Source organism: Oncorhynchus keta, chromosome 21 (genome assembly GCF_023373465.1).
Source record: "Oncorhynchus keta strain PuntledgeMale-10-30-2019 chromosome 21, Oket_V2, whole genome shotgun sequence".
NCBI lineage: Eukaryota > Metazoa > Chordata > Actinopteri > Salmoniformes > Salmonidae > Oncorhynchus > Oncorhynchus keta.
This window is the reverse complement of record NC_068441.1, coordinates 9,078,779-9,102,781: the sequence shown is the minus strand read 5'-3', so window position 1 is coordinate 9,102,781 and position 24,003 is coordinate 9,078,779. Positions and strand designations below refer to the sequence as shown.

Genomic DNA, 24,003 nt, shown 5'->3' with positions numbered 1-24,003 from the left:
GGGAATGACATGGGAATGCCGACGGGAGACTCCATCTTTCCGTAGCCTATTCAGAATAGATTTTGAATTGGAAGCCTGCTGCTGTTCCAACAGGCTACAGTGCCTTCAGAAAAAGTATTCACACCCTTTGACTTACTCCACATTTTGTTGTGTTACAACCAGAATTCAAAATGGATTAAATGTATTGGTTTTCTCACCCATCTACGTTATTAGAAAATACATGTTAGAATCACCTTTGGCAGCAATTACAGCTGTGAGTCGTTCTGGGTAAGTCTAAGAGCTTTGCACACCAGGATTGTACAATATTTGCACATTATTATTTTTAAACTCTTCAAGGTCTGTCAAGTTAGTTGTTGATTATGGCTAGACAGAGTTTTTTTTACTATCTTGAAAACATGTAGGTATATGATCACACTGGTAATTGATCATTTGTTTTATTGCTCGTGAGGCACAGCTTCTTTTTTTTACTGGACTGATGGCCTACATCTGACGGTCAGTCTGAGGGAGGGAGCAGCAGCGAGGCTCACCGTCACTCCTCCCTCCCACCACTAAGAAACGGGGGCATAATCTTCCAGCTGATGGCAGAGAATTTACAGTTGAAGTCGGAAGTTTACATACACCTTAGCCAACTATATTTCAACTCAGTTTTCACAATTCTTGACAATTAATCCTTGTAACAATTCCCTGTTTTGAGTCAGTTAGGATTTACCACTTTGTTTTAAGAATGTGAAATTATTTATTTCAGCTTTTATTTTTTTCATTACATTCCCAGTGGGTCAGAAGTTTACATACATTCAATTAGTATTTGGTAGCATTGCCTTTAAATTGTTTAACTTGGGTCAAATGTTTCAGGTAGCCTTCCACAAGCTTCCCACAATAAGTTGGGTGAACTTTGGCCCATTCCTCCTCACAGAGCAGGTGTAACTGAGTCAGGTTTGTAGGCCTCCTTGCTCGCACACACTTTTTCAGTTCTGCCCACACATTTTCTATAGGATTGAGGTCGGGGCCTTGTTTTGGCCACTCCAATACCGTGACTTTGTTGTCCTTAAGTAATTTTGCCACAACTTTGGAAGTATGCTTGGGGTCATTGTCCATTAGGAAGACCCATTTGCGACCAAGCTTTAACTTCCTCGCTGATGTCTTGAGATGTTGTTTCAATATATCTACATAATTTTCCTCCCTCATGATGCCATCTATTTTGTGTGCACAACATGATGCTGCCACCCTCCTGCTTCACGGTTGGGATGGTATTCTTCGGCTTGCAAGACTCCCCCTTTTTCCTCCAAACATAACGATGGTCATTATGGCCAAACAGTTGTATTTTTCTTTCATCAGCCCAGAGGACATTTCTCCAAAAAGTATGATCTTTGTCCCCATGTGCAGTTGTAAACCATAGCCTGGCTTTTTTATGGTGATTTTGGAGCAGTGGCTTCTTCCTTGCTGAGCGGTCTTTCAGGTTATATCGATATAGGACTCGTTTAACTGTGGATATAGATACATTTGTACCTGTTTCCTCCAGCATCTTCACAAGGCCCTTTGCTGTTGTTCTGGGATTGATTTGCACTTTTCGCACCAAAGTACATTCATCTCCAGGAGACAGAACGAGTCTCCTTCCTGAGCGATGCGATGGCTGTGTGGTCCCATGGTGTTTATACTTGCATACTATTGTTTGTACAGATGAACGTGGTACCTTCAGGCATTTGGAAATTGCTCCCAAGGATGAACCAGACTTGTGGAGGTCTACAATTTTTTTTTGAGGTTTGGCTGATTTGTTTTGATTTTCCAATGATGTCAAGCAAAGAGGCACTGAAGGTAGGCCTTGGAATACATCCACAGGTACACCTCCAATTGACTCAAATTATGTCAATTAGTCTATCAGAAGCTTCTAAAGCCATGGCAGAATTTTCTGGAATTGTCCAAGCGGTTTAAAGGCACAGTCAACTTAGTGTATGTAAACTTCTGACCCACTGGAATTGTGATACAGTGAATCTAATTGAAATAATCTGTCTGTAAACAATTGTTGGAAAAATGAATTGTGTCATGCACAAAGTAGATGTCCTCACCAACTTGCCAAAACTATAGTTTGTCAACCTAAGTGTATGTCAACTTCCGATTTCAACTGTAAGTCGCATTGCATTATTTCTGCCTCATGCACCAATTCATGTGGTTACTCTATGACCAGAGAAGTGAAATATTCCTCGATATTAAAAAAGACAAGCCACTAATAATAATAATAATAATAATAATAACGCAAGCATATGGAAACACTTTGCTATACTCCATTGCAGCTGCAGTGCTGGTTGTAGCATGAGTGGAAGTAGGGAGAACACACATTTTATAGCTTTGACAGTGCTGAATAACAACTTAGCCATGAACTTACTCTTAAAAAAAGCAGCTCTTCGCTGTATTCGCTGAGTCTCTCTCTAGCCATGGTTTTAAAAGTTTGGAAATCCCACCGTATCAACTTCGCTGTGCGTTCGAGAGCTATCGGATTGGCCAGCGGTAGGCCTATAGGTGCACTTGATTTGCTCTCTGGGCCTGCCGGGTAAGAGTTCTACTTTCACACGCATGAAATGGTTCAAAATGGGAACACTTTGCTTTCCCAGTGCTAGGGCTGCTGAATCAAGTGCAAAAAAAAATGCAAAAAATAGGAACGCAAGGTTGACTACGTCAATGTTGTTGTTTGTGTTTTTTACAGAAAGGTTTGGTGATCGACTAGGAATGCCTTGGAGATCGACCGGTTGGCGACCACCGCTGTCCAGTACGGTAGTTTAGTTGGCTTGCATATGATAACTGTATCAATAACCAGATATGCCTTAACAAATATAACGTATAAATTAGGTTCCATTCATGGAGTACACAAACTAAGCCATATCCCTTAGCAACTGTAATGTGAAAAAGCCAAAGACATGTTTCTGAGATACCTTCCCACTCCCAGAGGAGTTAGAAAACCAAACAGCAACAGATAGCGTTTAAGTCTCAGCTCCTCTCCATATCACTGTTTGTCTTCCATTATGTATTCAGCAGGGTCTACCTTTATATTTGCCATCTTGTGGGATATGGGAAAATGAAACAAAGTCGCTCTACAAAAAGGACAAAACCACCAAATGCCATATTTGATACGAAAATATCACATTCACTGCCAGACAGGAAAACAACAAATCCAACAGTTTCAGAGTTGGTTAGCTTTAAAAAAAATAAACAGTGTTCACACACTGGAGAGTACAAGGCCCCAAGATCCTTCTAATGGAGTGATTTGGCAATAAGCTGCAGACTGTCAGAGAGAGAGAGAGATGGGCGTTCACACAGGGGATCAAGATGGATTTGAATGTAAATAAATTGCTTGTGGTGATGACAGATGTAATGGATTCTCCCTGCCAGGGGGCTGACAGATCCAATATGACTCCAACCCTCCAACTAACACAAGACCCCTGGTCCCACAAGAATTAACGGCCATAATAGGGCCACTAAAATCGCCACCTAACCTTTGCCACAAATAGAAAGCCGGGCTGTCGATTGTCCTCAGCAAGGTATCATAAAACACTATTTTCAGCTAATTTTGCAAATGTCACGACATGCCTCCCGAAGGGAACTCGTGCAGCTTGTCAACACAGTTATCAGGTGCGATAATCAAGGAGTTCATATTTCATCCCCGTTGCCCCTCTACTGTACTATGAGCAGAATAGAGGCCCGGTGCTACTGCTACAGTTAGGTGGGCAGTGGAGCACCTTGCAGCCTCCATAACCACAAGGACTCTCTCCTTCTCAGTTCTGGCCTGGACACTGACTCCTGTCACAAGCTCATTCCCAGACCCATCAGCATTCCTGGCTGCGTCGTTGTGTTTACAGCCAAGGTCGTGGAGTGGACAGAGCTCAATCTCGTGGGTGTGGAATGAGACAGGACCACTGAGGGGCTGAATCGGCAGGTCTGTGTCCCATGGTGACTGTCTGTCTGTCTCAGGGGCTGTGATGGAGAGTTATTGGACAGGTCCATGTTCAGGAGTCCATCTCATTACATTACAGTGCTCTCCCAAATGAAAGGTCTGATTGAGGGGTGACCTCATCGACAGGTGAGTAACTGACATGACAGTGACATCACAGGCTTCTATACTAGGACAGAGAGTTCGGCTAACGACCAACAAGTCAACAATGACGAATGAGGACTGCTGCCGAAGTAGAGAAACAATATATATATATATATTTTTTTTCCGACGTGCAAAAGCTGCTTGTCTGTGTTACTTCACAAGATTTAATGAAATTGAAACATTAACTGGGCTAACTCAAAGACTGGGACAGTCAGTAAATCTTTAAATTAACGACCCCTCTCCCTGTTAGTCACTCAGCCAGCAGACGGACAGTGACCTCTGTGTGGCCTAGCTAGCAGTAGAGGGGATTTCCCATCCTCCCTGTTGAGTCACTGAGCAGTTTCAAAGTGAGGTAGATGTCCCTTCTCTTTAGACTGTTTTAAGGTCTTTTTATTGAACCTTTATATATATCCAGGCGAGTCTGTTAAGGCAAATATATGATTTACACTGAAATGTGTCATACCTGACCTACAGACACATTTGAACATCACCATGAATGATGCCTGTACTCTACACAGGCTGAACACGCCACCAAACATACACCAACGTACAGACAGTTCCTGCTTGGTCAAATCCTAGTTTCTATATTGGTTTTGAAGAATGGAAAAGCATCTGGGACCAAATAGAACATTGGAAGGCAGAGAAGCTCATCCTTAAACCTTGTCATCTTCAGGGCAGTCACACACGTAAAGACAAGTCATTGCTTTATTCGCCATAGCTTTCCCTGAGGCTGGGAAGTCATCACAGTTGCATCGAAATAAAAGTATATCAAGTGAGCCCGGAGCTTTCTGAAGACGACCCACGGCAATCTGGTTTTGCCACGCGACTGATACCTCCCCCATAATGCATTGGATTAAACTACTGTACAGTAACAGGACACAAACCTTCCACCGTAACACTGTCACTGGCTAGACTTCATAGGGTTATTAAGTAAACCTTTTACATCATTTCTTGTTATAATAAGTATGATACTTTACGTGTTATCCTTTCCCAGTGAGTCACATGGTGTAAGAACGGAGCTCTGGGACAAACAGTAACAGACTGGTCTATCTAATCCAGTCTCTCCACTTCTCCTCCCCGTCCCGGACCCTCTATCTAAGCCCGGACCTGCCCTGACACATCTGTTCAGCACAATGCTAACATCGTTTGGCAGATAAGTGAATTCAATAAGCAACTCCCAGAGTATCAAAGTCCAATTTATCATGACTCTACTTCCTCCCTCTCCCCCTGATCCCCCAGATAACAGAAAGGTTACTGCATTTAGAGGGAATCGACTAATCTTTTTAGTCGAAATGGGAAATGAATTTGCAACAGACGTCATTACTGAATACACTGAAAACTCTTTTCACTTACAGTGAAGGCTAATGCACTTAGTTTGTCAATGTGTAACGACTCACCTGTTAATGCCCTGGTGAACTGTTAAACAATAATGTTTGCATTCAATCGTTAATGTATGCAAATACTGTGTGGGGGGTTTATAATCCATAATAAAAATGCAAATAGGAAACAGGTGAATGCTTGCAATGTCCTTGTTAATTTCCCACATACACTTATGAATCTTAATGCTTTTTACAACACAGCTAATTTTTGCTATTCAGTCTTTCACAGGAAGTAATTTTGCCATGTGTCTTTCAGTCCTTCGCATAATGAGTGACCATTAGCTGGTTGTGTTCCAGAGATTTGGACAAACCAAGAGATGGTATTTAAATCAATACAAGATGCTGGATGAAGCCATTCCATTTCCAAGCCCCTGTATCTCAGAGAGCATTTCACTTCAGGTTGGGGATGGTAAAATTGCCATAAAGTGCAGTTTTCCCCATTGAGGTGCGGTACACTTTCATGAGCCCCATGTCATTAGTAAAACTGTCATTCCCTGAGTGCTATTTCCACCACAGACCCTTAGAGAGAAGTGTTTGATTGAAAATAATAAGCCCACACATTTAGCCTATGCTTTCCCCTGTTCTCTCCAAATGGATAGGAGAAAAATATGTCGGGTTTTAAAGAGCCTGGCACTAACGTTTTCGTCCAATTCCGACTTCATTTTGCACTGAAGTGCTCCGCAAATGCTGTCATTACAGAACACAATGCTATGGCACAGTGAAGGGGACTTGTTGGCTCCATTAAAGGGAGAGACGAGGGACTGGTCTTGTATATATTTTTAATTGACAAAGATGAGAGAGAACGAGAGATAGAGGGGGGAGAGAGACAGTGAAAGGGGGGCGTAGGAGGGGGAAGGGGGAGAAGGAGAGGGGGTAGAGAGAGAGAGTCCTGTTGTATAATGAGGAGTCAGTGATTTTGGAAGAGAGCAGAGAGTGATCACGGGGACGCTTTGACCTATGACCCCCAGATCCCTTGATGCAGATGACAGGTCCTAGTTTAGAGGCAGGATTAAGGTAATCAAGGGAGTAATGTGAAAAGGGCACGTTGATGTGTTCGTGTACCCGCAGAGAGCAACCATTATGCACCCCACTCTCTTTCCCCTGAGTGCATGCGTGTGTGCTTATTTGTCTGGCTCCATGTTATGGTCATGTAATCACACGCTTTCCCTTTCCTATGGCAGTGGGTCATTTTCTGTGGGGCTTTGTGGGTCATTCACCGGTGCTCTACACACCTCATGTGTAATAGGGACATCATGACAGAAGTGGGGCATTACAGACTGATAAGGGAGGGTAGAATACGACCATTTCCTGGTTTCTAAAATTCTAGTGTAGAGAATCATTGTACCATCTATACCACTATGAAATATATTTTCCATAACAAAACATATGATATTTTCAGCAGTTTGAAGCTGGTATACAAAACTGAGATGAAAGACGCAAAAAAGTGGGAAACATAGAAATAGCACACAGAACAGATCTACTGTCACGGCTGATTTCCTCCTCTTCGTCTGAAGAAACAGTACCATGCGGTGAAACAAACACAGCCCCAGAAACAATCACTCACAAAGTATCCACAGAATATGGCTGCCTAAATATGGTTCCCAATCAGAGACAACGATAGACAGCTGCCTCTAATTGAGAACCAATCTAGGCAACCATAGACATACAATATACCTAGAAAGGAAACAGCCCCATAAACATACAAAACCCCTAGACAAGACAAAACCACATACATCACCCATGTCACACCTTGACCTAACCAAAATAACAAGGAAAACAAAGAATACTAAGGTCCGGGTGTGACATCTACATCTTCTTTGAAAAATTTGAATGAGATTTATAACTCTCCTTTCTATGCAAATTTTTGTCGGGGTCGCCCAAGAATTTACTGCATCCTTCAGATAAGAAATCTGTGACGGAGAGAGGAATTCTATGGTGCACGTGTTTGCCGAGGATTACTTGGAGCGGACGCTCAACGCACAAGACTGTGTGCTTATGTGAGAGCATTGTAAATGCTTTCCCCAAGTGATCGCCGACTGTCCACTCACCCCAAGCAGTGAGGAGAGGGGGTGGGCCTAAGTATCCTACTATATCCCAACTGACCACTGGGAGACTTTATATTCCAGGTCCACAATGAGGTTAAGTTCTGCCTGCAGCGAACTGCCCTGAACATGACTTTACTTCTCTAGAGAATGGCACAATTCCTCCAATCACCTAAAAGCCCGCTTCTATCCAGACTTTACACCTACAAAAAGGATCACTTGAGCCCTGCGTTCAGCACCGAATGCCAAGCCCTGATATTCACTTTTATTGGCTCCTTTCACTGACTGACTGTGTGCGCTGGAGCACATCCTCCATTTTCCACCCTCCTCTTTTGTCACGTTTTCAATTACTCTCTGAGTACACAAAGACAACCTGTGCTGTAACTCAATAAGGAGACAAAAGAGGCGAGGGTATCGCCTTTCCCGCCCACATCATTGTCCCGGGGCGGGTGAGTGACAGGGGCGGCATCTCCGCCCCTCCCCGGGACCCCACAGCAGAGAATGGTTACTTTGTACCTGCCACTCAAGCTGTGGCCCCTGACACAGAGGTCCCGTGGGCTCGTGGTGGGGTCCGGTAAGGTGAAGGGGTCCCAGGCCACGGCCCTGTCCCTGCCAGCAGGTTACCCCAACCGTCCCTTTAAAACAATGAGAGACCTCCAGCAGCTGGTTCCTTGGGACAAGGCACCATGGACTTACAAAGATGGCTTGAGATGAGATGCTACAGTCACACAGACTCTGCCATCGACGGGCTACACCACAACGGGAAGCCATACCCTAGGCGGGCAAAGCGCAGTTTGAAAGACTACATCCTCGCTAAAGAACTAAATCAAAATGAAACACTTATCTCCACAAGCAGATAGTTAGAATGTATTTCTGAACACAGGAGGTCGAAAGGTTGAATTAACAAGCTTGGCTTGGTGTTCTGTGAGGGGGTCACACAGGCGATTCCACCGCCATCTGCCAACCTCATGGCAGGAGCAGCACACTACCAAGTCTTCTTCATTAGTCCGCTCACACTCAAGAGTGGCTCCTTATCTTTCACTGTCAGCTACCGCTAAACCATTCACACGGACTCTAACTCACCTGAAAAGGCAGTGGACTGAAAAATATCAATGTTAGAAGGGAGGCTCTATTATGTGCCAATCACAGCTCAGTGTGCTGGCTGGTGAGTGAACGGCTGTAGACAGCAAGGTGAGTGGGGCCACGGAGCCTGACCAGCCACATCACTAGCCAAGATAACAGTAATGAAAGTGAACAGTTTAACTATAGGATCGCCTAGGAATTCGCAGACCACAGACGAGAGGTGTCGTCTCTGACGGCCTATCAAAGAGATCCTAAGGGATTAACATCAATTATAGATACTCAAGCATGAGAACCACATGCCGTGTCTGTAAAGATCCCACAGTGTTGTAGGGCCTTGCATTTTGCCATATGGTTCTCTGTGTTATGTACTGAGGTTAGTCACTTCAGAAGCCCAGAGTGAAGAAGGACATTTTTGGTACCCGTCACCCCCCCCCCCACTGCCTCCCTAAACCCACACCCTCTTTCTCCCTACGGGGGTCTGTGGTCCCAGTGGGGTGTCATTAGTCTTCCTGAGGGACTGGCCAGTCTGGGCTAATTGAGTTGCACAGGATGACAAGGCCTCTCATTACTGCCAGGCCACTCTGCTTTGATGCTGCTCCTTCATGCGCCATCAGACACTGGGCCCTAAATGAGGCAAACAGGTGAGCGCAGAAAGCCACGACTAAACCGCACCATGACTCAACAAGACGACTCCGCTGCGGCATGGATGTGACAAAGTCAATGGATTTCCCAGAGAGAGTTGCCAGAACTGGGTGCGACTTTGGCCAACTCCGCAGACTTTCATTGTCAGGCCACACAAACATGACAGAGTATGGAGACGGACCTGGCTACAAGGCTTCGATGGGACTCCAACACTGGAAAGGGCCAGCATGATAACATGCATGTGGTCCTTCTGTGGCTCAGTTGGTAGAGCATGGCGCTTGTAACGCCAGGGTAGTGGGTTCGATTCCCGGGACCACCCATACGTAGAATGTATGCACACATGACTGTAAGTCGCTTTGGATAAAAGCGTCAGCTAAATGGCATATATTATATTATTATTATATTAAGATGCTCATGGTAGCTCCAAACAAGCACAATCGCTGACTTCCTGTTCAAACTCAAATGCAGAGCTTTCCTCTCAGACAGCTTCCTGTGTGTGTGTGTGTCTCTGTGCTTCTGAGTGGGTAGACAGACTCTGAGAAGACCGAACAATAATACTAATGTACCCTGCATGGCAGAACCAGGGAAAGTTGCCTAGGAAACATGCACTGTTACTGTCCGTCACTATGGCAACCTGGATCCTAAAAGTGCTCCGGGCCTCTTGTGACGGGGAAGACGGTCCATTGAAGAAGTTCCTCTTAAGACCATGCTGTCTTCGTGGGGTTTTGTGGTCTTTTATTCTCAGAGATAAAGGCATACAGAGATGGAGGGAGGGCAGACATTCTGAGAGAAATGAATAATATTTCATCAAAATACTCTCAACTCAAAGCTTTTCAGTCCAATATTCAATATCAGCTCCAAATGTCTAGAATTCAGCTCACCATTCGTCAGTTCACATCTTACCTTTTCTGAATGAAAACCAAAGAAATCTGGGTTGCTGGAGTGGTAAAAAAAACAACATTAAAATCATTAAGAAATGCCCCTACCAATGCGGATACAGGTTAACAAAAATATTTTGTTGTTTGGAACCATGATAATAAGATGCACCCCGTCTGTCTATAAGAAATGAGTGAGCCATGGCCAGTCTGTTCAGCCCCAGCACAGTAGTGGTTCCTGCTCAACCAGCCCAGCCACTCTACTGCTCTGCTGGGCTCAGTTATGCAATGTGATTACTCCAGCCATCCACCCATTCATCCAGTGGGGTCAAATGAAGCTCTTGATGTGCACTGAGTGTGAGGGCTCAGGTGAAGTAGAGCTTTTGTTCTCTCAGTGCCCTCACTCTCCTGATGAGATTATCAGTTCAAATGGGCTCGGAGGGCTGAGGGCGAGGGTCGAGGATAGGGCTAAGGTCAACTCCAGCAGAAAGGGGGTTGTGCTGTGGCCCCTGTGGCCCTGGAGCCACTCAGCAAGCATCAGGGAACAGATTAACTCCTGATTACATCACAAATCTGCCTGGTGAGCCTTTCTCCCTCATGCCAAAACACACGTACTGTACATACACTCCTACTGTCACACAAACCAATACACACTCTTGAACTTTAGCCCACACTTATACACATCTGCAGCCACCCACCCATGTATGCTAACGCATATGCACATTGGCATTGGAAGAGGATTCATTTTGAGGTTAAAAGTGCCTTGTGGATGCTGCTCACATTCTGGAACAGAGGAGAACTGGAACAGAGCTGCTGTTCTGACAATGCCTCAACACCACACTGTGGACACAGTTCCGCAAACGTACTGGATTACATCTACAGCATGTGCAACAGTGCTACACGGGCTATCAGTTCATCTGGAGGTCTTTGTTTACACGTTGACTGTGTTCTACCCCCCCCTCCCCCCAGTTAGTGGAATTCACTTTTTGCCGTCTGAGCAAATGATGACCCACACGCAAACAGGCTATCAGATAATCATATGACAGCCAGCGCCTGTGACCGATGGACACCTGTTTTGAATCAATAAGGGCATGTTCAGTCAGTCGATTATGCTCACCTAGGTGTGTTTATTATGCCACAGACGTCCTGGACACAAATGATCTCAGGCACCGAAACCTTGCATTCTACTAGTAAATAAATACTAATGTCTTTTAGACAGCAGGGGGAAAAAAACAACTGTCTGGCAAATGCTTTACAGCACCCAATGGTGTATTTAAATGTGCACTGCACTAACGAGATGCCATTTGGCTGAGGGAGTCAGATCAAATGAGGGCAAGGTGAAAATATTCCCTCTGGAAACTAATAGAGGAAGCTCAGATTCTATAGGGTCATACCGCCACCTATTGGCCATGCGTGTTAGTGTGTTCACGCAGTCAACGGCTGAATGGTAATAAACAGGCAATCGAAAACAAAATAGAGCTCAACACCATTCTTTAAGCCTAATGTGTTCAAAGCATTCGATCATCTGCCTCGCTCTTTGACATTTCAAATGACACTGTGATATCAGGAGATCAGAAGAGGAACAGGAAAACCACAGACAGACAGGCGGACAGACAGACAAACAGGCGGACAGACAGACAGGCGGACAGATAGACAGGCGGACAGACAGACAGGCGGACGGACAGACAGACAGGCGGACGGACAGACAGACAGGCGGACAGGCGGACAGACAGACAGGCGGACAGACAGACAGGCGGACAGACAGACAGGCGGACAGACAGACAGGCGGACAGACAGGCGGAAAGACAGGCGGACAGACAGACAGGCGGACGGACAGACATGCGGACAGACAGACGGACAGGCGGACAGACAGACAGGCGGACAGACAGGCAGGCAGGCAGACAGGCGGACAGACAGGCGGACAGACAGAAACAGGCAGGCAGGCGTACAGACAGGCAGGCGGACAGACAGGCGGACAGACAGACAGGCGGACAGACAGGCAGGCGGACAGACAGGCAGGCAGACAAGTGGACAGACAGACAGACGGACAGAGACAGGCAGGCGGACAGACAGGCAGGCGGACAGACAGGCAGGCGGACAGACAGACAGGCAGGCGGACAGACAGACGGACAGACAGGCAGGCAGGCGGACAGAGAGGCAGGCGGACAAAAAGGCAGGCGGACATACAGACAGACAGGCGGACAGACAAACAGACGGGCGAACAGACAGACAGGCGGACAGACAGACAGGCGGACAGACAGGCAGGCGGACAGACAGGCAGGCAGACAAGTGGACAGACAGACAGACGGACAGAGACAGGCAGGCGGACAGACAGGCAGGCGGACAGACAGACAGGCAGGCGGACAGACAGACAGGCAGGCGGACAGACAGACAGACAGACAGACAGGCAGGCAGGCGGACAGAGAGGCAGGCCGACAGAAAGGCAGGCGGACAGACAGACAGACAGGCGGACAGACGGACAGGAGGACAGACAGACAGGAGGACAGACAGACAGGAGGACAGACAGACAGGAGGACAGACAGACAGGAGGACAGACAGACAGGAGGACAGGAGGACAGACAGACAGACAGACAGACAGACAGGAGGACAGACAGGAGGACAGACAGACAGACAGACAGGCAGACTGAAAAGAAGTGAGAGTGGAAGTGGGAGTGGTGGAGAGACAGGTCCTGCCCTGCAGGATTTTGTACCGAACTGAGAATCTGTGCAAACAGCTTCAACAAGTGGCATAATCCCAGAGCCTATTCCTCTGGGGGTGGTGGGAGGGAGGAGGGCCTCCCTGGTATTTACCTGCTAGATTCAACAGCAAGCCATAAATCTACCCAGAGCCTCGCACGCTCCCCTCTTCCTCCTCCCCTTCTTCCGCCTCCTCCCTTTTCATCCTCCGCATTGCACTCCTCTCTCCATCCTCCCATCGAGTAAATCTATGTCTCTCTGTGTTTGTGTATCTCCGTAGCCCAGCTGGTTGTGTAAGCAGTGGGAGGAGAGGGAGAGAGAGACACGATGCGATGGCTCCAGTCTAGTATGACTCAGGCAGTGTGCATCCCCGCCCCTGGGGGTAAGAACACAAAACACACATCCCCTCCTCTTGTAATTAGAGCATTCAGATGCTCACTTTCCCCCCCTAACAGGCGCTCCCAGGTCCCCAGTCCCAGCACAGCCCAGCTGCACACAGCAGTAATAACCCCAATGACAGGGGGGACTGGAAACGCATTAGGAGACGCGTCTGGTTGGGCTTTTTCTTCTGGAGCCTGCCATGTGGGACGGGCTGGGACGGGAGTGGGCTGGGAGCGGGACGCCTCGCAATCACGAGAGGACTTGCAGAGGAGCAGAAGGGGGGGAGAGTGGGCCCCTGTGCTGCTCTTCTCTGTGCAGGGCCTACTCTGCTTTGCTCGTCTGTGCTGCTGGCTGGGGAATGCGATGCTGAAGAGAGGAGTCCAAAACTGGACGACATGAGTGGAGCCGGTGTCCCAGGAGGATTCCTCCACCACCTGTTCAAACAGCCGACGCTACATCCTGAGGAAATGAAAACTTCCATCTCCACAGAGCTGCGTGGATCCAGCACACCAGATCCCCTCGCTAGTTGCCACAGCTCACTGTGTGCTGTTTCCACAGCTGTTCCTGGGCCTGGCCTTGCCGTGGGGACAGTTATCTGGAGATCTGGAGCCAACACAGAGCTGAATTGAAAAGGTGAAGTGGGTGAAATTGTAAACGTGTAAAAGAAAAGTATAAAATGGCCCCAAATATTTATTTGATTAAACACGTCTTTCCAATGCTGTGGGTAAACTAGAACAGCATGAGAATGGGAGACAGACGCCAGTTCCAATGCAATTGTATATTTGTCCACAACCACACGGCCAGAGGTGATCGAGAGACCATTCAGCAGAAACTGAAGTGACGCTTTCATGAACCCGTTCCGCCCGTCTATGTATGTTCTTAAGGTCATAGTCTGAAACGAGCAGTCTGGAGTGGTGACAATCGGTTTAAGGTCACCCTGGAGGACAGTGACAGCACGTGAACTGCAGTTGACCTCTGGTCTTTTACTTTTCACTCTTTCACAGAGAGGAGAGCAGGAAGTTAAGTAGAGCCACTTTAACGGGTTTCAATCTTCAATTCTCCTTCTCAAAGCAGGTCAACAGATGGGTGGGAAAAATGCTTGAGGGAACTGGCCTGAATTGAGTGGTTCAGTTGTCCTTTCAGGTTGTTTATTATACTCTTTAGATGGTACAGCCTGGTTGGAGCAAACAGCCCTCTCTGTCTACCGGAGACAGACCCTGGCCTAACCCAACCTTTAGGAGTTCAACAGTCACCGTGAAGCGGTGGCACGCAGTCTCTTATCAGCAGCACACGCAGAAGCAGCTCTGGCTGGCGTCAGGCTAGGCAGACTAGTTGGGTATGCTGCAGACTGAAGTAAACACCACCACCTTAACTGACCCCCATCACCATGGAAATACCCCGTCAGGACCAATCAAAACGCGAGACAACTGGGGCCAGGCTGTGAATGAGTGACATCAGCTATTTTATGAGCAGTTAATGTACCGACGCTTGTGTCTAGCCTGCCCCAGCTAGCTAGCTAGTCCTCTACACAGCGCCAGGCCTCCTGAATGACACCAGCCCTGAAACAAACAGGTCCTGCCTGCTGTCTGTCAGACAAGTAATGCTATTCTTTTGTTCTGCCCCCTTCTTTAAAACCAGAACCAGCCAAGGTGAAAGAGTCCTTCTGGAGAGGCAAGGAGCTGGCTGAAGGGAGGATCCCAAACCAAAAGCCTGCTGTTTCCACCATGATTTGACAGCTGAGTGGCTCACTTATTCTCAAGCTTCTACTGGAGACCAAAAATAATTCCTTTCATGGTGGTCATAAATCATACCTTGTTATGTTAAATGCTCATGTGTCAAGAGATAAAAAATAAGTGAGTTAAATTAACTGTGTACGGACGGGGAGAGTTAGTCAGCTGTTGTTTCGTAAATCTCAGACAACACAAAAATGTATGTAAAACGGGTACAACAATCATCAAGACTAAGATGCCCATCCAAAAGCTTGGCTGTAATTGATTTACACTTTTTATTTCATTTTTTAGAGTCGATATAGAAGTTGTACTTTTAGAACCAGAGCAGAGTTTGAGGCTGTGAGTGCAGACTGTGGCCACTAGGAGGCTCTCTACCCCCCTGCCACTGACGTTGCTCCAGACTAGCTGGACTGATGTCAAGAATGATCCTCACACAGAGCTCAGTCTCCCATCTTCTCCCTTTGGATAAGAATCATCCCTGTGAAGAACACACGGAGCCTCAGTCGTCCTGTCAGAGCCGTTTAACAGGCGACAGCTTCAGTTACACATAAAATGCATTTTTCAGGGAGCATATAAATGTTTTACGGTACTGCCACAGCTGGCACAAAACCGCGTAAATCCCCGCTCACTTGTGAACATATTTGCTTGAATATTCGACGCCTCGGCCTCACCTCGAGCGTGCACTCTGGACACAACTTCTACATTATGCATGTACGCTGTGTGCACAGGCATGGAAGAACCCGAGAGCTCCTTTCCAAAACAAGAACAAGCACAGGGAGCAGAAAGGCACAGGGAACGGCAACAGAACAACACACAGACAGCACAGCCCAAGATAGGATTCATGGGTAAAATCAGCATGTCTTACCAGCATCGCAAGCAACACCTCAGCAGTAGGAAACAGCCAAACGAATAGATGGGAGAGGAGCTACAAGGATCTCCACTTAACGTTTCAGCTCACTCCCTGCACCGACGTTAGTGACAAATGTATCTGCCATCACTGATTATAAGAGAGAAAAAGAGGTAGAAAGACAGAAAGGGAGAGAGAGAGAGAGAGAGAAAGAGAGAAAAAAAATAGAGTTGAATATTTAAAGCCTTATTGCCGATCCCATGGGGCTTGGAGCAGGGAGGGCGTAATGCTCATGGTTGACTTGGCCCATCATGAGCTCACTCATGCTTTTCCCAAATTGTAGACAGGAAGCACCTGGGTCCAGGGGCCTGAGATTGGCTGGCTGGCAGGCAGGGGCCCTGCAACCAACCAACACTACACATGAACAGCCCAACTGGAAGGAATATATTATGCGTCTCTGTGGCCCAACAGCCAGCCTACCTGGGCTGTTGGTAAACAATACCACTCCCCTCCCTTTGCACAGGGCAGATGATTATTTTGAGTTCGCAATGAGGATTTATCCCAGTGTTTTACCCAAACGACTCAGACTTCTTCTTTGACGCCGACCGGCACCCCTGTCTCGCTGGGACATGGCTCTGGCGGACTTGGCTCTGACGGACTTGGCTCTGGCGGACTTGGCTCTGGCGGACATGGCTCTGGCGGACATGGCTCTGGCGGACTTGGCTCTGGCGGACTTGGCTCTGACGGACATGGCTCTGACGGGCATGGCTCTGGCGGACTTGGCTCTGGCGGACATGGCTCTGGCGGACTTGGCTCTGGCGGACTTGGCTCTGGCGGACATGGCTCTGGCGGACATGGCTCTGGCGGACTTGGCTCTGACGGACATGGCTCTGACGGACTTGCCCTGACGGACTTGGCTCTGACGGACATGGCTCTGGCGGACATGGCTCTGGCGGACTTGGCTCTGACGGACTTGGCTCTGGCGGACTTGGCTCTGGCGGACTTGGCTCTGACGGACTTGGCTCTGGCGGACATGGCTCTGGCGGACATGGCTCTGGCGGACTTGGCTCTGACGGACTTGGCTCTGACGGACTTGGCTCTGACGGACATGGCTCTGGCGGACTTGGCTCTGGCGGACTTGGCTCTGACGGACTTGGCTCTGACGGACTTGGCTCTGACGGACTTGGCTCTGGCGGACATGGCTCTGGCGGACTTGGCTCTGACGGACATGGCTCTGGCGGACATGGCTCTGGCGGACTTGGCTCTGACGGACATGGCTCTGACGGACATGGCTCTGGCGGACTTGGCTCTGACGGACATGGCTCTGGCGGACTTGGCTCTGGCGGACATGGCTCTGGCGGACATGGCTCTGGCGGACTTGGCTCTGACGGACATGGCTCTGGCGGACTTGCCCTGACATTGAGGCCCAGGTCCAGGGTCTTTCTCAGCTTGCATTTACATAACAATGGCTAACTGTGTACTTTAACACCTTCACAAAGCAACTGTCTTGAAGGATGCAGAGGCTGTTGATTCTGCTCCCTCCAAGTCTTAGTGTCACTCTCCTGAAGGAGACACAATTACACTAGAGCCTGCAAGAAATGCATTTCACTGTACTTGTGCACGTGACATTAAAACTTAAAACAGTAGAGCTTGTTTTGACACTTGACACACTGTAGACCCACTGGTGTGGGGGAAAGTCTCAATGAAAAAACACCACTTCATTCCTCCTCAGCCTTTGGGCAAATGGAAAACAAAATATGTGGTAGCTATGCCCATCCAGAGCCAACTTAATGCCTCCTCATACATCCAAACCCATTACTAAAATGAATTATGATGATGATTTTCCTCAACAAGAGTTGATGTCTTACTGTTCTAGCTACCACTACTGACAAGAGAAAGCATGGGTAGGCTGGTCATATGGACCGACGCGGTTATGGCGGTCGCGCGTTGGAAGAAGCGCGGTGGCCGTGTGGCGGCTGGGTGGGAGCCTGGATGAGCAGGGCTGGCGGGCGCGCGCTTGGTTGAGTTTGGTGACTGTGTGGCTGCCCCCGCTGAGTACTATGGGGATCAGCGCTCAGCCACAGTAGCCAGAGGCAAGCGGCCCAAAGTAAACAGCTCATTCTGGGGACGGCTGAGTTGAGGAGCTAGCTGCTGTAATTATACTGGTGGTCATGAGAAGATGAATAAGACCAAGACGAGGGAAGGAGGGGAAGAGGGAGGAAAAGACTCCGACCGACAATGACATCAATCTTTATCTGCTACAGATTCCCAAAAGAGGAGTTAACTTGGGGGACCAAAGGGCCGGGATAGGGACTGGGAGGTGAAGTCGGGTAGAGGGTGGAGAGAGTTCAGTTCACACTACTCTGTCTGCACTCTCAAGCCAAAAGTTTTTGGAACATTTTTGGGTTGACTTCCAGAGGCCCTTCGGAAATCATCTCAAACACTAGTGAGAGTAGGGTGCTGGACTGTGAAAGTTGGAGCAGGAAAAAGAGCCAACAAATACACCTTCTCTTGCTTTAAATCAGAGCTTTGTCTCCTCCACTGCTTCCTAAAAATGTGAACTTGTATGGGGTCGTGAGACAGACTAGGTCACCAGTGAGGATTTCTTACACTGGACAACTTGTTACAGCTGTTGATAAGTCTTTGATATTAATCTGCCAAAAAATGTATGTCATTGCATTAAGATATACTGTAAAGTGGATCAAAGCTACTGTGCATTCGGAAAGTATTCAGACCCCTTGATTTTTTCCACATTAAAATTTATGAAATGTTTTTTTTGCCCTCATCAATCTACACACAATACCCTATAACGACAAAGAGAAAACAGTTGACATTGTTGCTAATTTATTAAAAATTAAAAACTGAGATATTACATTAGGGTTAGGGTATGACGCTACAAGCTTGGCACACCTGTATATGGGGAGATTCCCCCGTTCTTCTCTGCAGATCCTCTCAAGCTCTGTCAGGTTGGATGGGGAGACATTCAGAGACTTCTCCCGAAGGCACTCCTGTGTTGTCTTGGCTGTGTGCTTAGGGTTGTTGTCCTGTTAGAAGGTGAACCTTCGCCCCAGTCTGAGGTCCTGAGCACTCTGGAGCAGGTTTTCAACAAGGATCTCTCTGTACTTTGCTCCGTTCATCTTTGCCTCAATCCTGACTAGTCTCACAGTCCCTGCCGCTGAAAAACATCCCCACAGCATGATCTGCCAACACCATGCTTCACCGTAGGGATGTTGCCAGGTTTCCGTCAGACGTGACATCTGGCATTCAGGCCTAAGAGTTCAATCTTGTTTTCATCAGACCAGAGAATCTTGTTTCTCATGGTCGGAGAGTCTTTAGGTGCCTATTGGCAAACTCCAAGCGGGCTGTCATGTGCCTTTCACTGAGGAGTTGCTTCTGTCTGGCCAATCTGCCACAAAGGCCTGATTGGTGGTGCTGGAGTGATGGTTGTCCTTCTGAAAGGTTCTCCAATCTCCACAACGGACCTCTAGAGCTCTGTCAGAGTGACCATCTGGTTCTTGGTCACCTCTCTGACCGATGCCCTTCTCTCCCGATTGCTCAGTTTGGCCGGGCAGCCAGCTCTAGGAAGAGTCTTGGTGGTTCCATACTTCTTCAATTCAAGAATGAAAGAGGCCACTGTGTTTTGGGGGAACTTCAATGCTGCAGACATTTTTTGGTACCCTTCCCCAGATCTGTGCCTTGACACAATCCTGTCTCGGGCGCTCTTCCTCGACCTCATCGCTTCGTTTGGTTTTTGCTCTGGCATGCACTGTCAACTGTGGGAGCCTACATAGACAGGTGTGTGCCTTTCCAAATCATGTCAAGTCAATTGAATTTACTACAGGTGGACTCCAAACAAGTTGTAGAAACATCTCAAGGATGATCAATGGAAACAGGATGCGCCTGAGCTCAATTTCGAGTCTCATAGCAAAGTGTCTGAATATTTAAGTAAAATAAGGTATTTCGGGTTTTAATATTGAATAAATTAGCAAACATAAAAATAAAAAAAACGTTTTTGCTTTGTCATTATGGGGTAGTGTGTAGATTACTGAGGATATATATATATTTGTTTTAATCAATTTTAGAAAAAGGCTGTTACAAAATTTGGAAAAAGTCAAAAAGTCTGAATACTTTCAGTTGATTTAAAATCCTTTATCATGGTTGGTGTCTTGATGGATTTGTCCAAAATCGTGTGACATAGAACACAAATTTTCTATCCTTGCATTCGTGGTATTGTAAGGTGTAATACCATATATTAAGCATTAAAATCAGTTAAATTAGACACTGAACTTGAACCCTGTACGAATCCTGGATCTAGTTGTCGTTTTGTTGTTTGTAATGTATGCATTGCAAAATTGAATGCTTCTAATCGAAAGAGTCACCTTACCTTGATACTTAACACCCCAATCGATACTGTCATTAACGTGGTTCTTCAATATTTTTACATAACTCTTGTTGGATGAACATTTGGTTTTCCATCTGATTAGTTACACCATGATATTTTCACACATCATAATCTGATCCGGAGAGGAATTTTTCAAATGACAGTCAAGTGACGAACAGCTGTTGTGATGCAACAACAACCCAAGTGCTGGAAAAAATGTGGTCGCATGGAACGTCCACAATATTTTGGTGTCTTATTCGTTGCACCGGTGAAGATGTATGTTGATCATCTGTTGCGGTCTGCTTCTGCTTGATTAAGGGTCTTGTTAGATTTAACAGAGAAAGAGTCAAAGTAATGAGTTCATGCTGCTGTGCCTCGGATTGGACACAGAGTAGTCCATTTTTGATTCTCATGCTCGCTTCAATTATCCGTGATTTCATTTTTGATCGGGTTTTGTGAGAGGTGTGGCCAATTTCGTTTGTTTCCCGCAGTTTCAATTGAAGGGTGTTACGCTACTCTGTTGCGGTTAAACCACTTGCGGTTATTACGAGGACGACAACAGCTATTGTTGGCTTCAACTTGGCTTTCCATTCAAATCCTTCCATTGAAAAAGGAACCTGTTTTTTGGTCACTTTCTCATTATAAAAACAGCGATGGTGAGATTAATGCTACCGCTATTCGTGCCTTTATTATGTGTGCCTGCGTCGACCACATAGGCCACAGAAAATCGGCATGCATGCATGCATCCAATCTATTTAGTCAGGCAGTGTCCACATTGTCCTCACATATTTTATAATATAATAATACTTTGAATATCAACGCGTTGGCAAGGCCTAACAAATTAATTATCTTAAAGTGACACTTTTTGCATGTTTTTTTTGGAGGGGGGGGGGGGGTTCTATATTACAACCTATATGTACAATTATATAAATTATAGAATTATATAACATTTAGGTCCTTGAAAATTACAATTCCGCAATTAACACAATTCCTGAAAGTCCTTAATTTTAACTTTCCAATGTCAGTATGAACCCTGCTTAAAGGATGTATAATCCTAGACCTATGTTGTTGAATAGCTGGAGTTGTGGGCCAATTTGCATATGTTCACATCTAATTCCTCTAAGTAGACATGTGGAACTGCATGAACATCCTTTTTTAGTTTGGTTTCAAACCATTTTGAAATGTTGATCCCAATGTCACACATTTGCCCCATTATTTATAGAAAGACCCATATGCCTTAAATATGCCTTAAAGGTTCAGGGAAAAGACTTATGACAAAATGTATCTCCAAACTAAACTGGAAGTAAACCTTCAAGGAAATGGGAGTGTAAAAAGTAGCTGCAGACCTGCAAGCCAGAACACTAAAGCATGTCTGCTTTTGTACATGTCTGCTTTTGTACATGTGTGCTTTTCTGCTCGTCTATCTCCTTATTTTGCCAGAGAAACCCTCAAGGAACCTGCAATGCTGGCCAATTAGCAGTACAACTCTCTGCTGTTTTTTTACTCGCGCAGAGCACATACTGTATACCTTTGTTCACTCTATAGCAGCTCGACTGAAGGCACTGTATCTTTTAAAGGGCTTCTACTTGTGTTCATTAATTGTTGTTATTAAACTTCCAAGATTCTTCTTCTTTAACTTGAAGTTTGGACTAAAATGAACTAGAGTCATGACATTGTAATAACCATAGATAATGTAGTAGAACTTCCATGTTCACAATCTTACGGTGCATTCAGAAAGTATTCAGGCCCCTTCCCCTTTTCCACATTTTGTTACGTTACAGCCTTTTTCTAAAATGTATTAAATGATTTGTTTTCCCTCATCAATCTACACACAATACCCCATAATGACAACGTGAAAACAGGTTTTTAGAAATGTAGGGACTTGGCCTGTGTGTCACCTCATATTTATACCTCAGTGAAACAGGAAGTCATGGCTTACCACTTGAGTGTTCCTAATCACTAAGGTGAATTTAACGTAAAGTATGAAAGGGAATTACTCCAGTTAGATTTTACTCATAAGAATTTCCAGGGGTACCAATAATTGTGGAACACGTTTCAGAGAAAAATATTTATTTCACATACATTTTTTTCCAATCATTTTACAATTAAAGGTTCGATTTTTGTATTTTGAATGAAAGACCAAGAGGATAAACAAGCAAATATTTTTTTTTCACAGCCCATTTAGCTATTATTTACCAAAGGGTGCCAATATTAATGTGCTATAATTTTTAAATTTTTTATTTAAATTATGATTATTTTTTCTTTGTTATTATGGGGTATTTTGTGTAGATTGATGAGGGGAAAAAAACATTTAATCAAATTTAGAACAAGGCTGTAACGTAACAAAATGTGGAAAAAGTCAAGGGATCTGAATACTTTCCGAATGCACTGTATGTTGAGGAAGGGGACGAGATGATTCTATTCTGAATCCCCATCTCTAAAGGCATACTGTTTGGCTGCTGTTATTTGCATCATTTGCCACCCAATGAGCATACCAGGAGTTGAGCTACAGTAGGAAGTAGGGATCAATGTTTAGGCCATAGGAGCTCCACCGTGAATAAATAATTCACACCGGTAGCTACAGCTCTGCTAAATACTTTATTTCTGTTCCACATGGCTTTGTAGTAACATCATTGTCTTTATAGAGCTATGGACATGGACTTTACTTTCAACAGACTTAGCAAACTCCCAAACTGGCTTTTACTGTGCATTACCCTCTGGATGTCAAATGGGAGGGTCAACTATTGTGTTTGGGAAGCTACTCTGAAAAGATAGTTTACCAAGTTACCAAAGAAGTTTGGCTACACCAAATCTACCCCGAATAAAAAATGTGTTTACTTAACTAAAGTTATTTTGAAAAGGTAGTTATTTGATCTAATTCTGAAATGTCATAGACTACAAACTGCAAGACAGAGTCAGATGTTAGCAGAATGTGTAGCACCAAGCTACTGCAAAATGTTGTTCAATTACTAGTTGAACTACATGTAGTTCACTACTCCCAAACACTGGCCGACTGCTTCTTCAATGCTCGCCTTACATGGCCTCCATGTCCCTTGGTGTTAGCTAAGATGCCAGTCCCTGACCCCGCTCTTCCTGTGATCCACACATGGCCCTGACTGCAACCCGGCTCTGATTAACAAATTAACAAGCTCTTGAGCTGATCCTGGATCAGGTAGAGGTGCAGGAGTATGTGACCCTGACGCAGGGATTAAGTCTCCTTTATGTCCAGATTACACAGCACTTACTCCCTGAGCTGAGGGGACGTCAGGTGTGTCCCTGCAGATTAGCACAAAGCTCCTGGTAATGAAAGAAAGGATACCCGGTGCTGCCTCTGGCGCCTTTGAAGTCAGACCAGTCAGGCTGAATAAAAGGCATTTCCCTCCCTCCCTCCCTCCCCTACCCAGGATGGGAGGAGCCCCAGAAGAGCTGGAGCCAGACTCCCAGAGTCCAGTAGATAAGGCTGCGATTAGCCCAACCTGGCCCGCACCCCTCTCCCTCCTCCCCTCTACCTTTTCTTACTCCCTCCAAGGTCTTTATTGGCATGGGAAACACAAGTAAAATGAATCATAAGCAAAAGTGAAGTAAACAAATCAGAAATGAATAAACATTACACTCACAAACGTTGAAAAGAAATAGAGACATTTCAGATGTCATATTATGGCTATATAGAGAGTTGTAACGAGGTGCAAATACACTTTTACCCAACTTTCTCTCACACCCTTTAATCTAACGATAGAAAGGAGTTCCAACCTCCCTGACAGACAGTTAGGGCAAAGGTGGGGAGGAGGACAGAGCCAGAGGTGTCCCTAATCTAATGGAATGCCCTCTTCTGGAAGTAGTCCAGTCATTTTTATAAGGTCAG

At 46.0% G+C, this 24,003-nt stretch overlaps 1 protein-coding gene across 3 annotated transcripts in view; it reads right to left on the bottom strand.

Moving 5' to 3' along the window:
- The window catches only part of LOC118400069 (E3 ubiquitin-protein ligase PDZRN3-B-like), a 125,952-nt gene that overhangs the window by 31,434 nt on the left and 70,515 nt on the right, over window positions 1-24,003 (bottom strand). The window contains exon 1 of one of the 3 annotated variants that reach the window (XM_035796477.2): window positions 20,145-20,502. The exons of 1 other annotated variant lie outside the window; for it this stretch is intronic. In XM_035796477.2, the coding sequence (XP_035652370.1) occupies window positions 20,145-20,177 (33 nt within the window). In that variant the 5' untranslated portion in view covers window positions 20,178-20,502. Of the gene's footprint in view, window positions 1-15,778; window positions 15,939-20,144; window positions 20,503-24,003 lie in introns of those variants that run through there. One more of the 3 variants, XM_035796478.2, reaches the window with a different exon arrangement.